This window comes from Triturus cristatus, chromosome 9 (genome assembly GCF_964204655.1).
Source record: "Triturus cristatus chromosome 9, aTriCri1.1, whole genome shotgun sequence".
Taxonomy (NCBI): Eukaryota; Metazoa; Chordata; class Amphibia; order Caudata; family Salamandridae; genus Triturus; species Triturus cristatus.
Window position 1 is genome coordinate 1,192,995,671 of NC_140592.1, and position 23,871 is coordinate 1,193,019,541.

The 23,871-nt window shown below is 47.9% G+C and overlaps 1 protein-coding gene across 1 annotated transcript in view; it reads right to left on the minus strand.

Annotated features, from left to right (window-relative positions):
* EIF2S1 (eukaryotic translation initiation factor 2 subunit alpha) overlaps nt 1-23,871 on the minus strand; it is a 136,545-nt gene that overhangs the window by 91,677 nt on the left and 20,997 nt on the right. The window contains exons 2-3 of the mRNA XM_085627206.1: nt 14,868-15,109; nt 13,568-13,647 (exon numbers count right to left, since the gene is read on the minus strand). Coding sequence (XP_085483332.1) covers nt 13,568-13,647; nt 14,868-15,108 — 321 coding nt within the window. The 5' untranslated portion in view covers nt 15,109. The remainder of the gene's footprint in view (nt 1-13,567; nt 13,648-14,867; nt 15,110-23,871) is intronic.

Genomic DNA, 23,871 nt, shown 5'->3' on the forward strand with positions numbered 1-23,871 from the left:
CCTTCGCGGGAGCCCGTCGGGTATTGCAGCGCCGGCCCGACGAGGAGCACAGCCCTATGATGAAGCATGACACCTTGCTAGGTGTGTGAGGGCATTCTATAGAGACTAATCGCTCTCCCCCCCACCCTCTCTCTCCCAGAGGAACTGCACTCCTGGTTTTGTTGAGCGTAGTGCACTGGGTCATGGTATCAGTCCACATCAGTCATTTGCTCTATTGTCATGTGAATAACTGTATTTTCCGATCACTTGTGTACATCAAACTGAAAAGGAGTATGCTTCAATGATAGGGATGGATGGCCAGACCTTTAGTTTTCAATGTTCCCCTTTTATAGTTCCCTTTTCATTTCTTTGCTTCTCCTGGTTTAATTTCAGTGTTTAAGAAGATACTGCAGCTCTCCTAGCAGTGCTAACGGGTCACTTGCTTGCACTCGTTTCATTTGCAGTGTGTCGCATCCCACCTGGCCACGACTAGAGACCATCTGAGAATGCTGTTGCACATAATGTTGGTGTTAAAGTGAGAGCAAACTCTCATACACAAAAAGGACAGGGCTTATGTAACCAAACAAAAAATATATCTCCCCTCCATGCTAATCTTATTACTTCACAAGTTTCTTATCCAGGGCCTCATTTTATACAATTTCATCAAGCTCTATTGTATACCACAAACCAAACACAGTAAGATACTCTGATGAATCTCTTCTGACATAAGAAAAAAATAATGTAACAAGTTAGAACATTTTTTTCTTTCAAATTTCGTTTTTATTGCCATTTAAAACTATATAGCAGCAATGCCACAATCACATATAGCATTAGCAACGCTATCCTTGGTTCCCCAGTATATCTCAGGATGCCAAAGCAATCCCAACAAGTCCACATTGCGCTAATTTTTAAGTACACAAAATAAGCATATCAAGCCACACCTAGGTTATCCCTTCCCCCTCCATCCCTCCCAACCCCACCCTTCCCTCTCCCAACGGTGGTCCCAGTTGTACTAATTTCTGATATGGCGACATTCGCTAAACCTGTATGTTAAGCGTATCTCACATTGTACCCTCCCCCTGATGTCCCCTATGTGATGTGTCTTCTGGTCCAGTTGTGAGTTCCTGTGTGCCCGTGTCCTGTTCCTCTTTAAGATCTTGTATCATCCAAGACCAAGTCTGGAGGTCATCTTCAAGTTTTTCAACCATCCGAACCATCATCATTCATACTCCTTCCATAGTCGCCCATTCGCACATATCCCTCATCCATTCTTCCAATCTGGGGGGGGGGGACCTCGGTCTCAGCCATACTATTACTATTCGCCTCTTGGCCAGCACCAAACCTAAAGAAAGTAAACGTGTACTTAATTTTTTGTTTTTAGGAGTGGGTATTAAACCCAGGAGACACTGCCTTATCTCTTTAGAAATCATCCATCCCGTGGCTCTCTGGAGGTGTGTCAGCACCTCACCCCAGTAAAGATCCAGTGTTGGCCATGTCCAAATCATATGAAGGAAGCCAGCTGCTTGTGACCTACACCTGGGGCACTCATCCCCCCATGTCGGGTATATCCTATGTAGTCTGCTCGGGTGAGGTACACTTGGTGGGTTACATTATACTGTAGGAGCTTGAATCTTGCGTTGGAGCGAACTGTTCTCACTCCCTCGTGTACCTTCTCTCATTCCCTATCTGATAGTGGCTCCCTCAACGTTTTGTCCCATTTCTGTTTTACTGGTAGGGTTTCACGTGGTAGGTCCTCCCTCAGGGCTCGGTACAAGTGAGAAACTAGTCGTCTCCCCCCTGCCATATATAACATTACCTTTAGTATATTCGTACTGGGGGCTCTTTCGGGAAGTCCGGACAGATTTCTCGGGTCACTTGGGAAATCTTCCCATATTGTAAGAATTGTCCTGTCCCTACTAACAAGTTAAAATAAAGTTAAACATCGTTTTTTAATTTTTTTTATCACAAGCTGTTAATCCTTATTGCTGCAGCTTTCCTAGCCCACAAGGCAAGTCTCATCAAGGCCTCTCCAGAGAAAAGTAACTTCTTCAATGCTATTTAGCTATCACACCTGCATGTGGTACGAAATTCAGTTATTGTTGTTTACCCACTATGTCAACCAGCCTTTTTCTAATTGTTTGCCCATTTATGTCACTGGAGGGAGACAGATGTCCAGGTCGTCTCACAAGATATATAGCTGTCTCACTTTATGGAGAGGGCCGTAACAGAGCATGCACTTACCACTTCTCTGCATGCTATAAGCACCCAAATTGAAGATTTGTTTGGCAGAGAGAACTTGTTGGAATGCGAGTACATGACTGATAATAGCAGAATTCGATCAAAAATCAGGTATTTTCTTGGCTGTATAGTACAGAGAAATGGGGTATGGGTTTAAACAGAAAAAATAATAACTTTTGCTGCAGTCGTGACTCCTAGATTTAATTCAAATAACTCGAAATATTAGCTAATATTGATATGCCAAGTTAGGCATGCCTTCTAGTTTGTACACAAATCTTCTCCCCCCCCCCCTCACCCGAAGAGAAGCCAGGTTAGCGATAAAGAAAACTTTCCATTTCAGATAAGAGAACGTAAATAATATACTTGCTAGTGTTCCAAAAAACACACACAGTTGGGCTTTAGAAGAAACTTCACACATCATAAAATGTAATTTCTGAGCAATTAAACTTTTAAGTGGCATTACATTATCATTGAAATTTTAATTCAATGTTTGTAAAAAAAAAAAAAAAAAAATTAAGAATTATATAGAGGAACAATTTTTGAGGATAAGTTATGTTTTTTCACAGAACATTACCAAAGAAGCATTAGCAAATTCAATATGTCACGCCTATGCGATATCTATTGACTGTCAGTGTTTTTAAGGAATGCTGTACAGCAGAGCGGCTGTTGTGCAGTATGGCTGAAAGTTCAATAGCAAGCACACCACCCTGTGAGTGTGGCACAAAAGGCCACGTTTTTCTATGCAGTGCTGGGTGGTTCACGCCCCAAACATAGCTTTCTGAGAAGGATGCATACTGGAAGTGTAGAGAGGTTTTGAAGATAATTTTAAAATTGGTTGGCTAAAGCCCTGGCGAATCGCCTCCTACCCCATATTACTGCCCTGGTCCATTCTGACCAGACTGGATTCATGCCTCAGAGGGTGAACAGGCATAACATCAGGCGGGCACATGTGGCAGTGGTGGCCATTCGGCAGCTGGGAGAACCGGCGGCGTTACTATTGGCCGACATGGATAGGGCATTTGACAAACTTAGCTGGATGTACTTATTCGCATTACTACATAGACTCTATTTTGGACCGCGATTCCTTTCCTACTTAACTCTCCTATACGCTGACCTAACAGCGTCTGTGCGGGTAGCCGGTACGACGTCATCCACGTTTTCCATTAAGCGGGGTACGAGACAGGGCTGCCCCCTGTCCCCTGTCCCCATATCTATTTGCCCTGGCTATGGAGCCTCTGGCAGCATGGGTGCGAATGGATGCGCAGGTACGTGGCTTCGAATGGGCGCAGGGACTGTCGGACAGGATAGCATTATATGTGGACAATGTCCTCTTCCTTACGAATGTGGACAGGACAGGGCCGCGGTTACTGCGTATTATGCAGATTTTTGGGAGACATCCGGACTGTATATGAATCCCCGTAAGTCCACGTAGTGGATTCTGGGAGATCGGACAGATGTGGGTCTCGTTGGTTCAGTTAGCAACGGGGGGTGAAATATCTTGGTGTGTTCGTGTCAGACATGCCCGCTATCTCCTGGGAGTGCAACCTGGTTCCAGTGTGGGAACGAGTGCGTGACGATCTTCAGTCCTGGACCCGTATGCCCCTGTCTATATATGACAGATCGGCTATATTTAAGATGGTGGCACTTCCCCGTCTCCTATATCAATTGCAGAATCACCCTTACCAAATATCAACTGAGGCTTCCGACAAGTAAATGCAGCTCTTGGGCAGTTCCTATGGGAGGGGGGCAAGGTGCGTGTAGCCCTGTGGACGTGTTTTTTGTCTACTTGTTGCGGGGGGCTAGCGTCCTCTGACATTTACTCATACTATCAGGCCTCACATCTGCTAGTCATAAATAAATGATGGTATGGCAATAGGGAAGATCCGGCATACGCGGTCGAGCGACGACTTATGGGAGACTACTCGCTACACACGATCCTGTATTCAGCGCCGCTGCGGGGCTTGCTGCCGTCGGCAACAAGGGTTGTGTTTCAGGTCTGGAGGCAGGCACTGCGAAGGATGGGGTGGTGGAATACACTGACTCGGGAAAATTCCCTCTGGAATAACGGGCGTTTGCCGCATCTGGCAACCCTGCAGGGTTTAGGGGGGTGGGATGACCTATGCATCTCCGTCTTGGGTGATGTTAGGAGGGGACTGGCACTCAAATCCTTCCAAGACCTTCAGAAAGAACATTACATGCCACAGTCCCATTTCTATCGGTACCTTTAATTTCAGCACGCTCTGTCCCCTAGCCTAGAGGGATTGGAGTCTTTGCCGGAGTTCAGCCCGCTGGAGGCGAAGGTTTTTATGGGAGACCTCCAGGAATGCAAAATCTCCAAGATCTATCAATCCCTAGTTACCCATTGCTGCCCCACGCTACAAAAAACCTCAAGGGGTATTGGGAGGGCGATGCAGGTCCATTGGATGAAGAAAGACTTTAGCTGCTCCGCGTGGGCGGCCATAGCAGTACGACTTCGTCTCGTCCAATTTAAGTATCTACATAGGTCCTACTTTACACTGGTGCGTTTGTGGGGGCGGGTCGGATTGCTTCTCCTGTGTGCCTTCGATGCAATCGGGAGGAGGGTACACTCATACACACTGTCTGGCACTGTCTCTCCCTAGATCATTTCTGGAGGGGGTTTTTACCTGTCTATCGGAGGTATTGGTTTGGGATCTCTCCTGCTCGCAGAAGCTAGCTCTGCTACATATCATAGAGGTGATCGGAGGTAACCTCTATAAACAACACCTAATGCAATTGGGCTTTACTCTGGCGAAAAGGGACATAGCTAGGGCGTGGAAGGCAACGAGGACCCGTTCAGTAGCTGCGTGGAAGAATGGCCTAGACTTCTGTATGGGCCTGGAGAAACCCATCTTCATTGCCAGGGGGTGCCCGCACAAACACTTCAAAATTTGGAAATGGCGGGCGGACAATCGAGGACTGCTGTTAAGAGCCGGTCCCGGTGGCAGGGAACCACCCCTCTGATGTGATCCTTATTTTAATGATGGGAACGGGGCGGGGTAACGTGTGGTGGGATATTCTGATGGGCAGACCTTTTGTTCTATTCAAATGATTCGGTCTGACTGTGGGTGTATGGTGCGATCGGGGAGAGGGGGGAGGAGTTAGATTTTATTTGTATTGCTTTTCCATCTCCTGTATTTTAAATTGCAAATGTCAAAGTCAATATAATAAGCTCTGATTGTGCAGATGTCTCTGGGGTACAGAGCCCTGCAATACATGTGTAATTTGACAAATAAAATCTGTTTAAAAAAAATAAATAAAAGGTTATTAAATGAACATTTCAACATGTGCTAGAAGTATGTTTTGTATCATGTTGAATAGTACTTTGCAAGAAGCTGTAGCATTATCAATGTACAACAAAGAAATTCACTGAAAATATGCAGGAGCTATTTATAAAATGCAAATTGCACCTGCTACTAAGCCCTGGGGGGCTCGCAGCAAGTGCTGAAGCACTGAAGTCGCGGAGGTGACCCGCGACTCCCTCGGCAGCGTGGCAGTCGGCCACGACGTCTCGCGGCGGGTGTGGTGCCCGGGACTGCGGCGGATCGCCTGGGGCCGGGCTCAGCCTGGTGAAACTGCAATAGGCTGCGGCTCCATTGACCGCGGAGGCCTGGTGAGCCGCCGGAGCGGGCCACAGTCAATCGGGGGTCCGTTGACCCCCGAGGAGGGCCTCCCACTGAGACGAGGCCCGGTGAGGCCTAGCTGGACGTGGACCCGGGAGGAGAGACGGCCCAGCCCGATCCTGTGAGGACGCATGGCGCAGGGGACGGAGTGAACAGCACTCACACCTTGGCGGCCTCCCAGGGCTGCGCTCTCCAGTACCCACCTGCTGTGCACCGCCGGATGATCGGTGCTCCCGGCCGCCTGTGGTGGGCCCTGGAGAGGGCCCTGTGTGTGGTCGGAGTGCGGAGGACGACAGGCGCCGCCTATCACGAAGCAGTTGGAGCGCGCCCTTTCTGCTGGTGCCCCCTCTGGCTCCCGGGTGGCGACTGGAGTGGAGAGGCCTTGTGGGGCCCACGCCAGGAGGGGACTGGTTCCTGGCATACAGGAGCGTCTTGGAGCGGTCCACGTGGGATCCCGGTGAGAGGTGCGGAACTCGGCAAGAGGAGAGGCTCTGCCTGGGGCCTTGGGCTGCGGTGGAGAGTGGCTGGTGCACGGCTGAGCGAGAGCTTAAGGAGGGGCTGGCCCGGCTTGGGACATACGCACTGCGAGCGCGGCAGCCTGGAGTGGGGGGGGGGGGGAATAAAGCACGGCTTAGCTAACGGCCTACCTGGGAGGTGCACGTTGACCCGGCCTTGTTGTGGGCCTTGGAGGTCGGCTCTTTGGATTACAGCCCTACCCTACCAGGATTGGCCACCGGCCCTCTCGCAGGCCCAGAGCATAAGCCTAAGATCAGGAACGGCGACGGTCCTCTGGGGCGCCAAGAGATAGTAACGTAGGAGGGAACGACTGCGACGGCCCCGGGAGAGGCACGCCTGGGCGGAGACCGTGCCGGGGAGTAGTGCTGACCAGGTGGTGTACACTGTGGCCCATGCCAGCATAGAGGAGGTGGGAGCTGGTGGGCTTCGCTGGTGGTGGTCTGAGAGCAGCCCCCTTGCCCATCTTGGTGATCGCAGAGGCCCGACGGGGGCGCCCCATTCCCCCCGTCTGCTGCTACCGCACAGTGCGCCCATTGGTCTGCGGTTATGGCCATGCAGAAGTCCAGGAGAGATACTGCGCATAAGGACCCATCCATTAGGGACATGCTCCAGAAATCAGGGGGAAAGAAGGTAGGCGAGAGAGGAGCCGGAGGGTGGGAACAAAGCGGACCCGATTACCAAGGACTTTCTGGAGAAGCCCTGTAGGAGAAGGCCCTGTATGCGTTAGCACCATTTCACATTTACCATGCCCTGACTTAAAGTGCTGATTATGAGCTTCAACGTGAGGGGCCTTAACTCACCTGTTAACAGCACACGCTGCTTGCCCTGTGAAGAAACGCTGGATGTGATATTTGCCTCCTACAGGAGACTCACCTGCTGTGGGCAGACTGGAAGCGACTCCGAACCAAATGGTTTGACAGTCAATACTTTCTCGGGTCCCGGGAAAATGGCTGGAGTTGCAATTTTACTGGCCACGCACTTCCAAGGGAAAGTTGTGGGCATACACGCAGAAGTGGCAGGATGCCTCCTGGCCTTGCGGGTGCTGATGGGGGAGCATACATACACGATTGACTCAGTCTATAGCCCTAACGAATGACAGGAAGTCTTCCTGCGAGACACGATTACCTCTATTCTGGCATCTCTAGATGAGGACCTCATCATTGGGGGAGACTTTAATTTAATCCCCGTGGCGGACCTAGACAGGTCCACTATTCGGGTGGGACGTTCTGGCTCGATCTCCGATACCAAGCTCAGGGCTGGTGGAGGCGTGGCGTCATCACTTTCCAACAGCACGGAAGTACACTTTCTCTGCGGCCCATCAAACGTACGCCCGTGTTGATTTTTTTTGGACCTCGCCCAAGGTTACGGCATCCACTGTAGAGGTGGCTATCGGGGCGGCGGCATTCTCGGACCACTCGCCGGTGACCCTGGGACTGCTACTTCCAGGATGTCCTCCCAAGCAGGGCTCCTGGAGGTTGAACCGCAAATTGCTCACCTATGACGCGAACGTCACTTAACTAAGAGGGGCTATTAAAGCTTACTTGGAGCTCAATGATAACGGCTCAGTGGGGGTCGACACTATGCGGGATGCCTTGAAGGCAGTCCTACGCGGAGGATGTATAGCGATAGTGGCAGGCCTGAATAGAGACCGTAGAGCAAAGAGGGCGGAATTGGAGGATCAAATCAAGGAACTGGAGGGGTCCACAAACGTATGGGGCGGTCCAAACAAGACTGCTCCTTACACAGGCTAGGAAGCAGTTGCAGCAAAAGACGCCACAATTGCATATGGCCAGGTCTAAACTGGGGTGGCATGGTGAGCAAAAGAATGATGGATTTAACCCAGATCTCTTGACTGGGGGTGAATGTTTTGATTTGTTCTACATTCCGTCCATCAATTGTGTGGCAGGAAGCAGTTGCAAGCATTGGACCTCGACCGGGCCGAATATGCCCTGCTCCGCACCAAACAGCGATATTACGAGGGAGGTAATAAAGCGTGGAGGCTTCTGGCACATGCCTTGCGTGCGGACAGAGCGGCGCGTCGGGTGGCGGAAGTGCGAAACGGACAGGGGGCAATCCTGTGGCAGGATGAAGACATAGCGTGCGAGTTCGAGTCCTTCTACCAAGCCTTGTACTCTGCGGAGTATCTGGACCCCGCGACGGTGGGACATTATGTTCAAGCGGCACCGGTGACTCCAATTACGGCTCACACCGCGATTGACCTGGAGGCGGACATCGGTCCTGCTGAAGTCCAGGGGGCCATCCAGGGACTCGCGGTTGGTAAAGCTCCGGGAGAAGACGACTTCCCGGTTGAATTTTATAATGTGTTCGTGTCCGACTTGGCTCCCTTTTTGGCACGAATCTTTAACTCCTTCAGCACCGCTGGGAAGTTGACCCCCACGATGGACATGGAGGAAGTGGTGGTCATCCCCAAAACAGGGAAGGACCCCAGGGAATGCGCTTGTACCACCCTAGATCTTTACTTCATGCCGATCTGAAAATTTTTACGAGCATTTTGGCTTCTCGTCTCGCCCCCCACATGCCGGGCATGGTGGACCCAGATCAATCGGGTTTCATCCCGGACCGCAACTGCAGAGATGGGACATTGCGACTGTGCCACTTGTTGGACAAGAGGCAAAGGACACAGACCCCAACGCTACTCCTCTCAGTGGACGCAGAAAAGACGTTTGATCGGGCTGGGTGAGAGGTTCCGTAAATGGATAGGCTGCATCTATCACAATCCGCAAGCCCATATCCGAGTCACCGTAGTAGCCTCCCGGTCGTTCCGGGTGCAGCGCGGTACGAGGCAGGGGTGCCCTCTTTCCCCCCTCCTCTTCGCGCTCTATATGGAGCAGTTTGCGGAGAGAGTGCACCAATTACCTGCTGTTCCTGGGATCCGTATGGGAGATAGAGAGCATAAGATCTCCCTATATGCGGATGACGTGCTTCTCTTTTTGACTCATCCGGAGGAGTCCCTCCCACCTTTGCTGGTGGAGGCTTTTAGTGGGGCGTCGGGGTTTAAGATCAACCAGAATAAGACTCAGGCCCTGAGTCTTAACATACCGGCGGTGGAGCGCCAACAGCTTTCGCTTCAGTTTCCGCTCTCTTGGGCAGACTCCGATATTACTTATTTGGGGATTAGGGTCTTCTCCACCACACTAAAGACGGCCCGGGTCAACTACGTAGAAGCATTACACATGGTCCGCAACGAGTTGAACACTTGGAGAAAACATGCCATCTCATAGCTGGGTAAAATTGCTGCCGTCAAAATTGTGATTTTACCCAGTTTACTTTATATTATGCAGGCGCTCCCCCTCTGCCCACCTCCCATGGTGTTGGCCAAGATGCAGCGATTGATCAACGGCTTCATTTGGGTGGGCCGCGGACGACCTACCATCTCACATACTTGTCACAGGATGAGGGAGGTCTTGGAGCCCCCCTTCTCGGACGCTACTATGAGGCGGCGCAACTGCGCTGGTTGGTTGAGTGATATCAACTTGAATCAGAGAAACACTGGTGCTTCATAGACGGGATAGTGGCAGGGATGCACATATGGAAGGTTCCCTGGCTCCCTCGACGCCACCGCCCGTTGGGGGCTTATCTTTCCCCAATTCTCCGCGCCACCATGAAGGCATGGGACAGGGTACAGGAGAGGTGCCAGCTGTCTTCTGCGGTCTCTCCCTTGACCCCTTTCATCAGGAACCCGGATTTCCCCCTGCCATGAAGGGCGACTCCTACTTACCCTGGCAAGAGGCACAATGTAAACGTATCGGAGACCTCTTTGATGTGCGAGGGGTCTTGGACTTCTCCAGGTTGGTGGCCCACTATGGCATCCCCAAGACTGTCTACTGGCCACAGACCCGTCCGCACGCGGGACTCTTCCTCACGAAATTTGAGATCTGGTATATTACCCGCACCTCCAACAAGCGCCTTCTGTCGGACATATACGGGTTTCTCAACAGGGCAAGAACCCAGACAAAGACCCCGGCGCAGCGTCGGTGGGAGGTGGAGCTGGGTCGAGTGTTCACAGGGCCCGGGCATCCTCCTGCAGTACTTCAGGGAAGGAGCTGCTCCTAAAAATCACGCACTATTGGTACTATACTCCGGTGAGGGTGGCGAAATGGAAACCAGAGGTAGTAGTCTCTGTTAGAGAAACTGTGGACAGGAGGGTACCCTCTCCCATATTCTTTGGCAGTGCCCCAAGATCCAGGCGTTCTGGGAGACCATCTTACCTATAATTGACCAAATGTATCAGACTGAACTCCCTAGGTTCCCCAGCTACATTCAGCTCGGGCTGCCCAACCCTCTCACGTACCCTAGATCCTGTAGGGGCAGGGTGATCACTTTAGCATTGGGGGCGGCTTAACAGGTTCTCCTTGCTAAGTGGGGCACAATGGAGGTTCCGACCCGGTTACACAAAATGTGGGACATATTGGGTATGGAACAAATCACTGCCGGGATCCACCACACACTCCCTAAGTTTGATAAGACCTGGGGGTCCACGGTAGCATACCTCTCCTCAGAGTTTGTGGAGCTCACCTGCCTTCGATACCTTAGAATTCTACGCTTCCTTATAGACCCATCGCCGGACCCCAAGGCGCCTTTGCCAGCTCCTCAATCTTAAATCCCTGCCGAATCAGTCATACTCTATGGGTGGTACTCCTTTCTCTCCTTTTCTGTCTCTCTCTTTTTCACATTGCTTTTCACGGGAGTGCTCCCATCCGTTCTTCTTTTCTATCAATAAAAGTTTGAAGGTGGTTGTAGGTGGGTGTACTGTATTGAGCCTACTGCATACTTAATAAAAACTACTTAAACCATAAGTAGTGACAAAAGGCGTGGTCTGAAAAGTGAAGGTGAAATAAAAATAAAACATTGCATTGACAACAGTAGTGCGAACTCCTTAGAAAAGTTATACAAAGTAAAAGGAGTTCATGTTGTTGGGGGTCGACGGCGTTTCAAACTCATTTATTTGAGTTCATCATCAGGGCAAACATAAGTGAGCAAGCTGAATTGGGTATGAACACAGTTAATTGCACATCTTGGGTGGAATGCGCCTGTGATACGCTGCGGTCCTTAAATTGAGCGTGTAGAAACTGTTGTGCAGAGTTAATTTGCACGATTACACCACGCCTTTTGTCACTTATTATGTGAGCACCTGAATACTATTGTTTTTGAATAAACTCCTGTACCTACTTGACCCTACGATCTCTTTTGTATATTACTTATCGCTCCCTTTTCAAGAATTAATTTCCCACTCTCAATTGTTAGTGCCTCCCAGAGGGTCACTCCTGAATGGACCTTTAGGCCACATCAGAACCACTGTTTCCCTAAACAGCTTACCACCCCAGGTTCACATATTGGGGTACCCTTGTTTTCTATAAATGTTATACACTTACCAATCCCTACAGCAACAAAATACCAATATTACTACTATTCGAGCTGGGGGGAGAACTGTCCCATGGAGGCATGGAATTGCTTTTCCCCCATGGGCAGACATCGTTTTTTATAAAGGAACAGCTCCCGATCACCACCAAACTAGGGCATCTGCACAGTCCTACTAGCACCATCTTTATTACCTATAATAATTAATTTATCATGAAGCCACTAAGAGCCCTACTTCAAAACCCAAGGAGCTGCCATGCATAACGAGGCTAAAAGGAAACCTAAGACCACCACCACAAAATAATTGCCTATGCCTCAGACTCATGGATTACAGCAGGCTAACAAACTAGTTGACCTCCTCTCCAAAGCTAATCAAACAAATACCAGCATAAAGGTTGTTCAACCAGGACGGCCAAAATCCATAGACTTCCACTATAATGCCCAACTCATCACTTTTTCGCAATATGAGTCTTGGCATTCATTCTGCCATCGTTTCCATCTCACAAGGACCATGGCAGTTATGTGTCTTGCCCAGAAGGCCTGTCACAATGTATTGCCCTGACACAAGACCACATTGTTCTTGCCTTGAGCAACCATCATTTTCATGCAGTTTTTAAAGACTAGTGCGTAAACTTAAAGCAGTAAAAATGAAGCCCAGATGTCTCACAAAAATACAGGCTGGTTGAAGGATGTGGAAGGCAGTGGAATAAACAAAGGGATCAACGACAGTTGTGCAGAGGAAGAATTTGCCTGTAGAGAGATCCAACATTATTCCCAAATCATTTTTCAATGGAGGAAGAGAATCAGCTTCTAGAGTCTGAGAGCTTTATTTTCTCTCACTGTGCCATCATCACCACTGCTATAAATCCTAATACTGATGACAAATTCAAAAATTGTACAAGGCTTCCCTCCTTTATTTTTAACTTGCAGTCCCCGTACCATCGTAAATCATACCAGCCCTGAAAAATATGCAAGAGACTGTGATAAACCTGTTGATCTAGTCGTCTAATTAAAGCACTTCACAGTAACAGAGTCTTGGTTAACTCGCAAGTACCCAAGATAAATATAACAAACGCATCTGGGAGGAAAATGTAAAATACACAAACTTTGCATAGCTTTTTTAATGGCTGAAACAGGCAGTGAGTGACGGGGCTAAGGTACTTTTGGGTGAAATCTTGTTTGAGGAGTTTAAAAACAATTACATAATAAATGCATCAGCCTTCACCTCCAGTGTGTCAACTTACACAATCTATAATTAAGGCTTTGCGAAACCATTGCATCACACAATGCGAGAGAAGCATTTCATAGAGACATGAACTTGCTCCTCAAGAAAGCGCGGAGGTCCCCAAGATCTAGGAGAATAAGGCAGAATTCCAGGATGCATTTCTGAAGTGTAATCATATCTGATATACATGCAGAAGTGCACATGAAGGCACTTCCTGTCAATAGTTTAACAATTTCCATTAATTCGATGGTCAGATAAAGATTGCAAAAGGCTTCACCACGGCAAGTCACAAATGGTTAATATGAGGGATAACTTCGGTGTCTTCTCTAAACACAACAATAGGGTGGTGAAATATAAATAATTATACACATCACTGGATGTGGACTATACTGAATAAACAAAAGCACATGCAGGATTTTATTAGAGTATTTTTATCGGGTGAGTAAATTCTCTAAATTAAACAAAGGTGATTATGTTAGAGAAAGCTTTCCCAGTGCTGTAAGGCGGCTCACACGAGCATTAAGCACTCGACCAACATTGCAAAAAAGCTTACAGAGCTTCTGCTGACAAAGATCTTACAACCACTTACTGTTTTCGATTTGGTGAATTTGTCTTCACATTTGAGAGCCTCCTCGGGAGAAACTCTTCTTTTTGACAAGTCAATGTAACCTGAAGTGGGAAGAAAATGCAAAAGGTTTAGCCTCCGGGTATCATGCAAGTTCAGCTCAGCTGCATCGTCTCAAACCACAATCATCCGAAACAAAACACTGCAATATCACACTGCTTAAAACACCCAGATTGGGAGCTCTCTGGTGGCATCTGCCGGCCACAGGTTTGAATGCTCACAGGCAAACTCGGAATTGCAGCAATTCAAAGTTACTAAATCGAGTATGATCGATTGTTAACTGCAGCAATCGAGCACAATTTGTGGTATTAGGAGCGAGAAAACAAGGTGTTCCTGTCTCACATCAAACACTCCAATCAAAGGAAACATTTGCATCTGAAGGATTAACAACACATTCAGTCGGTGGTCTGGCCTAACTACCGCAGCGTATGGTGACGGAGAAAAATGTATTATCTCCCCACGTTGTGCCGTACTTTTACAAAACAAAATAATATGATTTGGTCTAAAGAGAACGTGTCCATTTCTCTAATAACCAAATACAGCCACTGCAATGGCAGAGCAAGCTTTCACTGTGCTTTAAACAATGCATGTACAGAACACATCTAACGGGCGAGAGTCGGTCTACACGAATACTGGTCTGTGGGCCCTAGGCTAAGAATGCCAACAAGTCTCCCAATCAACAGACATCCGCTTGGAAACGTCAGGGCACAAAAGAGCTCTAGAAAAGCAAACAGCAGCAAGGTAAGAGCAGTAGGTTCACAACAGAAGTATTCAAGAATTGCTCTAGTTGAAAGTGATGCCTGCTGCTAAAATGGTGCCTGCCTTTGACCAATCCCTAGCCTGCACCACTACCCATCCAGCTTCCTGGTGCCTCCTTTGATTTTTGGTCTCAGGTATGAGCTCCCTACAGGCTACAATTTGCTTATTATCAGATCACCTTATTAGCTCTAGACGCTCTATAAAAACTGCAGAGATTTCACAGTTTTTCGACCAATGTACAAGTGCACTGTAGTCTAACCAATATTCATGCATACACAGCATCCTTCAACACAGTGGAGAAGTAGGGCCAGGTCCTGAATGTTGAGGCACGTTTGGAGCAGTGCAAGGCATTATTTATAACAAAGATAATGCACTTTGCTGCATTAAAACCATGAGTAAAAGAAATGGGGATATAGAATTCATTTTCACAATTTTATTAATTTATTAAGCATTAATCCTTTTGTATAAAAAGCAAGTTATTTTCAGAAAGCTTTGTTGATTCTACCTTTGTCTTTGTCGACTCTGATGACAACAACACATTCGTTCCTGCCGATTCGGATGAGCTTGTTGATGGATCGGATGCGCCTCCTGGACAGCTCGCTGAGAAGGATCATCCCCTCAATGTTATTGTACTCCAGGAGGCTGACATACGCCCCCATCTCCGCAATGGAGCGGACATTGACCATGACTACATCGTCCACCTCTGGAAACTTGTGCTGGTAAAACCGACAGCCAAGGGCAGGCATGCTGGAGGAGAAAAGGGGGAAAACATGCTTAGAAGACACAATATAGGAGTTCAGTTGAAAGTTTGCCTAGTGAGGTTTTTTTTGCAACAAGGGCTTTTCCTAGCATAATAATACCTTCAAACAAGCATTGGCAAATCCAATAGGTCTCGCCTTTGGGAACGGTTGGCTTTACCAATGGCTTAAGCTACGCTATGCAACAGGGCTTAAAAGCAAATAAAAAAAGTTGCTATGACGCAGCCACAGTGGCCATGCCATTTTGTAGGCATGTGTCCCATGTATGCATGCACCTACAAAATGCGTGAGGCCCTTTTTTTTCCCCTTTTAATTTACTTATACTGGTTGGATTGGTAAATAAATAATTTTTTTAAAGTAATGTCAAAGGTTTTTTTTTTTTTTTTTTTTTTTTTTTTTTTTAAATCAAAAAGGACAGTAAGGGTGAAGCAACACCCAGGGCGTAGGTTAGTGGGGAACGAGGACAGAGTTGAAAGATACACATAGATAACACGAGGGAGACAGCTGGAAAACAAATGAACTCTCATGGAGTGCTTAACCAAAAAGAAAAAAAGTTTCTGAAAAGTAAGCAGTAGAAGGACGTAAGTAATGACGGCATGCAACAAGGACGGGCAAATACATGAAGAGGAAGAAAGGCCACCAGTCTTTAAAGCAGGACTGTCTGAGTTTGTAGGTTGTTTATTAAAAGCATGCCACGCAAGGCGATGAACACTAAGTTTCAAATATACATTGCACATGAATTAAAAAGTTCAAGGCAATCAAACATGATGTTTATGCAAATGTGAATCTGCCCAGTGATCATTCGCCCTAGGGTTCACAGCAGCATGCTACCATAAAGTTCCCTCTCAACGTTCACATATTGATTTCCACATTCAAGGCCGACAGGTGGATAGTATATGGGTCTCCAAATCTTTCTGTACTGAGAGCTTCTAATGTTCAATCAAACGCATTGAGAGCTACTATTATTATTAGTGTGGTCTAATTTAATTTTTTTTATATGTATATTAATTCAACCAAGCAAAAACTTTCTAATTTAATAAGCTGGGCTGTACACAGGCGAGTTACTCAGAGGTAGCTGGAGAGCTACAGTAGCTCACGAGCTACTGGATAAAGACCCCTATGTATAAAGGTTTCAAAATCTTTGATAGGACTTATTTTGGTGGGGGTTAAGGTGGAAGTGGTTAGGATAGGGTGGTGGTCTTTAGGGTAGGGTGGGGATGGTTAGGGTGGTGGTAGGGGTTACGGTAGAGTGGTGCTTAGGGCAGGGAGGGTGCGTAGGTGTGAAGAATAGGTTGGTGGTAGTAGTGGTTATGGTGGTAGACATGTGGTAGGAGGGTTGGTTGTAGGGTGGTGATGGTTAGGGTGGTGGTAGGGTTGTGGTGATGCTTAGCGTGCTGGAATGGTGGTGAGGGTGGTGGTGGCGGTTTGTGTCACGATAAGGTAAGGTGGTGGGGCGGAGGAAGGTGGCGGTAGTGGGGAGGCGGGGGAGGTTAGGGTGGTAGTGGTGATAGGTTGATGGCGGTTAAAGTGGTAGCATAAGTGATAGTGGTGAAGTTGATGCAGAGGGTGGGAGTAGTAGTACTGGTTAGGATGGTGGTAGGATTGTGGTTATGCTTAGCGTGGTGGAATGGTGGAAGTTAGGGTCTGGTGGTGATGGTTGTTATGTTGTGGTGGTGGTGGTTAGGGTCTGGATAGGGTGTGGTGGTGGTGGTGGTGGTGGTAGGGGAGGTTTTGGCGGTTAGGGTGGTGGTTAGATTGATGGTGGTTAAGGTAGTGGCAACATTTGTAGTGGTGCTGGTGATGCATACAGTGGTGGTGGGTAGGGTAGTAGTACTGGTTAGAAGGGTGATGGTTGTTAGGGCCGTAATGAAGGTGGTGGTAGTCAGGGTGGGGATGGTTGTGTTTAGGGTAGGGTGGTGGTGGTGGTGGTAAAACACCTGAAGCTATACACATGACACCTGAAGACATAGTGGTTTGATCTGGTATTTTCCTCCAAACGCATGCCTCCCCATTCACAGTGGGAAAATCCAGACAGCCACAGTGACCATCAAGGGGCGAGCCTTGGCAAATTAAAGAAGTCATCTCTGTTGTTGGGCTACAGGTGCTAGAGACTGTCTGGGTCACACACCCAGGGCATGCCGAAGGGTGGCGGAAAACTACTGGTTGCTCTGGTAAGAATAGAGATGCGAACAGAGTAAAGGTTAGAAACAGAGCTTGTCTAATACAAGGAGGGGCACAGAGAGCAGCTGGTGACCCTGCTGTAGAGAGATTAGTGTGGGGGATAGAGGTAATTGTTGGTAATCAGAAGCACCCCTTAACTGAAAGAGTGTCAACATCTTGTGTTAGGAGGGGACATAGCCTACCTACTACCAAACCCAGTGGAGCCTACACTCGGGCACATGAGATATTAAGCACAGGCACTACCAACTGCACCGAGGCAAAGAGGAATGTACTACAAATCCCAGTTATCCTCCTACCATCCCTACAACATCAATAATATCTAACGAGAGGACGATGAGCTGAAGCAGTGAATGCGGCAATTAGAAGTAGTGCTCACTGGCTAATTAATGTGGAAGCAACGTAAGGTGGAGAGCCCAACTTTACCTCACCAAACCAATCCGCTCCTGCACATTACAATCTTCCAGCGTCCTGCGCAATTAGCAGTAGCACTGGACTAAATACCCCTGTGAACAAAGTAGAAAGTACTATATATACTCTCACACACACACACACACACACACACCATTTGCTTACTTGCTGCTGGACAGGGAGCTATTTACCTAGCGATCAAAATCAATCTCTAATGCCTACCAACAAACCCCAAAGCTCGAGAGACACCCTCACTTAAGGAAGCCTTTTTCTCACTCAAGTCAAACCAAAGAGGCACTAAGTCTGCTCCAAGCCCGCCTGGTGATGTCCCCGTCTTGGCAATCACTTCTTGCAACTTACAATCCCCTGCAACAAAAGCCAACATTCAGTTGCTAAGCCAGGAATTTAATAAGGATACAACTTCCTTGCACAGAGATGTAGAACAGTTAATGTCATAACTGTACCACCGTCTTCAAATAGTGCAAACCCAGGTGGATTACCAGTAGCAGGCAATGACTTAATAGCTCCAGACCATGACACTCTCTCGAACACAGTTATTGGAACAGTATTAACAGCTAAACAACTGTGAGACTACTAACTGGTGCATCTCATTACATTTTACTGGGCATTAGAATTGCTACCTACTTGGTACCTTTGCCCAGTATATATCGCACAGGCAGAGTATCTATGCTTTTATGTGCCTCCACCAATTACTTTATGTGGTTTTATAGGTAATGTGCATACAAATTAATATCACTTTGCCAAATTCCCTCCTGCTCCAGTTTTCATATATGAAGTTTTGAGGCTAAATCTCAAGTGGTTGCCCCTACGTGTACGTATAACCACCATGCTGTTCTAAAATTAGTTTTTATTGTAGCCCTTTGATAGTTCTTAAGTATTGAACTTGTAATCCTCGTTTCCACTTACAGCGGCAAAGGTTCATTTCTTAGAATTATTTTCTGTCATGCGCTATTGCTACTTCCACTTGTTTGAGGTAATGCTGCCCTATAACTTATGCAGTTATGGAAAATCTGGTGTTTACTCAGGGCCCCTATTAAAACAAGCATTGGCATAGCAAATAGGTCTCGCTTTTGGGACCTTATAAGTGTTTAGCACCGCGTCTGTTGTGCAGCAACTTTTTAGAAAAGCGTTGAAGTGGCCTGGGCTAATACATTTTTCTATATAAATAAAAAAAGAAACAAATGGAGGAGGAGTGGATTAAGGAAGAGGCACACGGAGGGAGGGTGTGAGAAAAGGAAGTGGGTGGGGAGAGGACATGCAAGAGACAATATGGAAGGACCCATATCGTCATGGGGAAGAAGCACCCCTTAGGAAGAGTAAATCTCAGGGTGCAAAGGTCTCCCTGTCTAATAGTGCAAAACACACTCCTTTCATCGAGAACACCACCTTCGGGACACATCATAATTTAACATTCTGGGAGTTGCAGTCCAGAGGAAAAGAAATGACAGAATCCCTTGAAAATAGTGTCGTAGCAGTGGTGACGAGACTGGAATTAGGAGCCCCTGACACGAAGGCGTCTGGTGCTCTTACTCAAGGGTGCAAGCAGCCCTGGATATATGTGCAAACACTTCTCCCTTGCCGTTAATCACAGCTCCGTGCTTCAGCCGCGCTCAGGACGCGGTCCTCTCTGAAAGGTGGGCTCCGGCCCTACTTCTGCCTCGGTCCTAAACTACGGTAACCGGTCATGCCAGCTGCTAGGCCACTATTGAAGTTTCTGCACCACCGAAGATTCAAACCCCGACTTCCGCTGCATCGGGGACATGACGGCGCCGTGGAGGGAAGCCAGGGGACATACGGCCAGAGACAGGCATGCGGGTCAAGCCTCGTTCGGAGATGCCACGCAGTCACTGTAAACAGTGGGGGGGGAGGCGTCAATAGGACTAGAGACCATGAGCCACGCTTCCAGACAGAGGCCTGAACCGCAAGAGAGGCGGAGCCAGGGAGAGCCAAGCCACGGAGGAAAGAGGCTGCCTTGGCAAATTGAGAGCTTCCGCTGGAGGGAATTATTTGGGGATTAATCATTTACACGGGTGCCACCGCCTGACTCTGTGATGGCAGCGCCTCGTGACAGCTAGGACTGTTAGCGACGTCAATCAAGGAAGAAGCCACTCCTATTTAAACATCGCAATGTGCGGGCGATTGTGGTAGCGTTAATATAGAAAATGGAGCAGCATAAGAAGTGTGCTGACAAGAGGCGCCTTTTGGAAACGTTTATGCTCACCCAGAGAGGGAGGGCTCACCTGAGTTAGTCCCATCTGTGGCACATATATAGTACAGGATTGGAATGACTGTGGCTGCAGCATTTAAAACAAGAGCGAACCCCTCTCGTCCCAAGAAAATGCACCCGTCTGATCATGATGGGCAGAATACTGAAAAGACAGACATTACTGCAGGCACATTCAACGGGATGATTTAATGGAGATACTGCAGCACACAAGGAAACCATGGCCTTTCCCGATTTTCCAGTTGTGTTGTTAAGTGAAGATTTTTTTCTGTCAGTACTAGATTAAAAGAATCTGAAATCCTACCACTACACGAGTGCATCCAAGCTAGTCATTGAGAGGGAGTCTTACAAATGAGACAATCATGCTTTCACAAGCTGAGTCGAAGAAAAAACAAGCTGCGAGACGCGCTCTGTGGTGGGGGGAGGGGCATTGAAGCGAGGCGCGCGCATGCGCGCTTGGCCGAACGAGAGGAAAGCCAGATGGCGCCTCTGCTCGTGCCTGTGCGCGGGCTCTGTGGCGGGGGAGGAGTTGTTAACTGAGAGGGGGAGCAGGAGGGCAGCCTGCAAGTGGTGTGCGCGGCAAAAGTTAAGTTGATCGTGAGCAATGTGCACGCACCATGACTAGAGAGGACAGCAAGATGGCACCTCTGCTCGTCATTGTGCGCGTAACCACACGCTCTATGCCACCTCAAAAGCTGTAGTAGGACTTTTGAAAGCCCACTCACTAAAAGTCTCACCAGAGCAACGCATGCGCTGGCTCAGGCGAGACCTAAAAAGTCTGTTTTCTAAGATGCGAACGGTGATGCAGGTTCTCTCAGTTGTGGATTATGGCTCGATTTAAGCTCCTTTCCTTTAATATGCGTAAATGAATTCCCCAATAAAACAAAAGCAACTTCTGAAATGACTAAACTCGAAAACACACCAATTATTTTCTTACAAGGAACTCATTTGCTGCAAAGGACAATCGCAGGTTAAGGTCGCCACTTAACCCCATACAATCACTCCACAGCTTCCTCCAAGACAAATGCCTACAAAAGCACTTTAACAATCAGTGCTCTGGAAAATATATTGGGCAATCACATGGAAATATGTATTTTTAAAATTATAGGCCTTTTAAGTGGGTCTTGGAGAGGAGCCCTGGTTTACCGTCCCCCCGGTATGAAAGGGGACTTTTCGGACCTTCTAGTTGAAACAATTGCCCCGCATGTTATAGCCTCCGACAACTTCCTTCTCCTTGGTGATTTTAACTACCATGCGGAACTGCTACATAACCAGGACACGGATAAACTCTCTTGGTCTGGTCCAAATGGTGGCAGGGTCTACCCACTTTGCAGGCCATACGCTCGACCTTCTTTTTTCTAATGCACCGGAATTAATCATCAAAACCCCGGAGCCTTTACTATGGTCTGATCATTTCTTGTTGGAATTCACTACTCCCACTGCCATCAGAAAGAAACTACATTCTGACAGCAATCAAGTATTTTGTAGGCCTTGGCGTAAAGTAACGTCATCACTGTTCCAAGATAAGTTCTGCTCTTATTCCCCAAATCCTGAGGGGAGTGTCAATGACGATGCTACGCAGTTAAATAAAGCAATTCTGACTACACTGGATCTCATTGCCCCGACACAGATCATCAGGTCAAAGAGCCGAACCTCTTTCTGGTACACTGACCATCTAAAAATTTGTAAAAAATTGTGTCGCACTGCTGAAAAATTGTGGCGCAAAACTAAACGCCCAATAGATCGTGAAAGTTATCAAAGACTTCACCATAGTTACATGCGTGAAATTAAACTAGCTAAAAAAATCTCACCTGGTAAGTCGGATAACTAAAGCAGAAAACTCCTCTAGGGAACTATATTACATCTTTAAAGAATTTACTTCCGCTGCCGATGAGCATACCGGTCCCGTCTCTCAAATCTGGATAGATTCGCTATCAGAATTCTTCGAGGAAAAAGTTATGAAGATTCACAAAACTTTTCCCTCCACTCCCGCACACGGGCAAACTGAATCTCTGTGCCCTGTACTTGACCAATGCAACCTCCTGACTGACTTTATGGAGTGTGACCTTAAGTCCGTCACCATGGTCATGAACAAAATAAAATCTGGCTCTCCCGCAGACCCTTTCCCTTCAAAATATTTTCCAATGATGGCCCCTACAGTCCTACCAGGGCTGGTCAGTCTATTTAACAAATCCTTGGCGGAATCTGAGTTTCCCCTATGCTGGAAGACCGCCAGAATTAGACCAATCCTGAAGAAGCCTTCGGCAGACCCGGAGATACTCCTGAACTACCGGCCAATTTCTCTCTTACCCTACTTCGGGAAAATATTTGAGTCATTGGTTAATAAACAGTTGGGGTGCCACCTCAAAAGCCACGGGCTCTTGGATCCCTCGCAATCGGGTTTCCGAGCAGCTCACAGCACTGAGACCGCTCTGGTAGCGGTTACCGACAACATCAGATTAGCGCTGGACAAACACCAGTCCGCGATTCTCGTGCTGCTTGACCTGTCGGCTGCCTTCGACACCATCTCCCATCATATCCTTGAACGATGTCTCTGGGAGATTGGTGTCAGGGGGCAGGCCTTGAAATGGTTCATCAGCTACTTGAATGACCGAAAAACTATTGTCCAGATGGGTAACATCTCCTCCAGGGAACGATCTGTAACTATGGGTGTGCCTCAGGTCTCTATTTTGAGCCCTACTCTTTTTAATATCTACATGGCCCCCCTTGCTGCTGTGATCAGAACCTATGGCTTCGACGTCCTGTCCTACGCAGATGATACCCAGATTCTGGTCACGCTGGGCCCTGACCCCAGCAAAACCAAGAAGCGTTTTAAGGACTGTTTGACCCATGTGGACAAATGGATGACATCGAACCATCTTCAGTTAAATGGGACCAAGTCTGAGATCATGCTTATTGGTAAAGCGTCCAACCACTGGTCACAGGATTGGTGGCCATCCAGGCTTGGCCTATGTCCCCCCCATAAGAATTTGGTCCGGAACCTAGGAGTCCACTTGGACAGTTGTCTGTCCATGAAGGGGCATGTGAATCATATCATTGGCACCTGCTTCGGAAAGTCTTCAAATGGCTCCCCCTTGAAGCCCGTAGACCTCTAATACATGGTCTTATAATTAACAGAATGGATTACGGCAACGCCCTACTGTTATCTATCAACTCTGATCTCCTTGATAGACTTCAGGTTCTCCAGAACACCGCTGCAAGGCTGGTCCTCGACCGCCCTTATAGATCACCGTCGGCACCCTGTCTTAAAACTCTCCACTGGCTCCCAGTGAGAAAACACACCCTTTTTAAGACCTTGTGTCTTACACACAAACAAATGTATGACAGGGGTCCTAAATATTGGGTGCAAAAACTACGATGGTATAAACCATCTAGGGCACTGCGCTCAAGTGACGCTGTTCTGCTCACCCCTCTCAAAATCCACACTGTTCGACAGGGTGGGCATGCTTTCTCATTTCTGGCTCCTGCATCCTGGAACAAAATGCCATTTGAACTTCGCCGCATTTCAGACCACAACTGTTTCCGAAAAAGACTGAAGACCTGGCTGTTTGGATAAGAGCCGTGGGTCCCTTTTTCCCCTTCTGCTTCAGTAGACTGCAAGCGCCATGAGACTCGCAAGAGTGATATGTGCGCGATATAAATACCCATGACTTGACAAATGGGGGTCTATATATGCATGAGTGTGGAGGACACCCACCAAGATTGAGAGGTCCACATCTTGGCTATATTGGGGGGGGGGGGGGGGGGGGGGGGGGGGGAGTATGAAGGATAGACTGGTGACCGGATTAACAAATATTTTCCGGATGACAGAGTTATTCGCTGCCCTATTGCATTTTTTTAAATTCTGGTTATTGAAAACATCTGTGGAACAATCAAGATGTTACAGCAGAGCATCC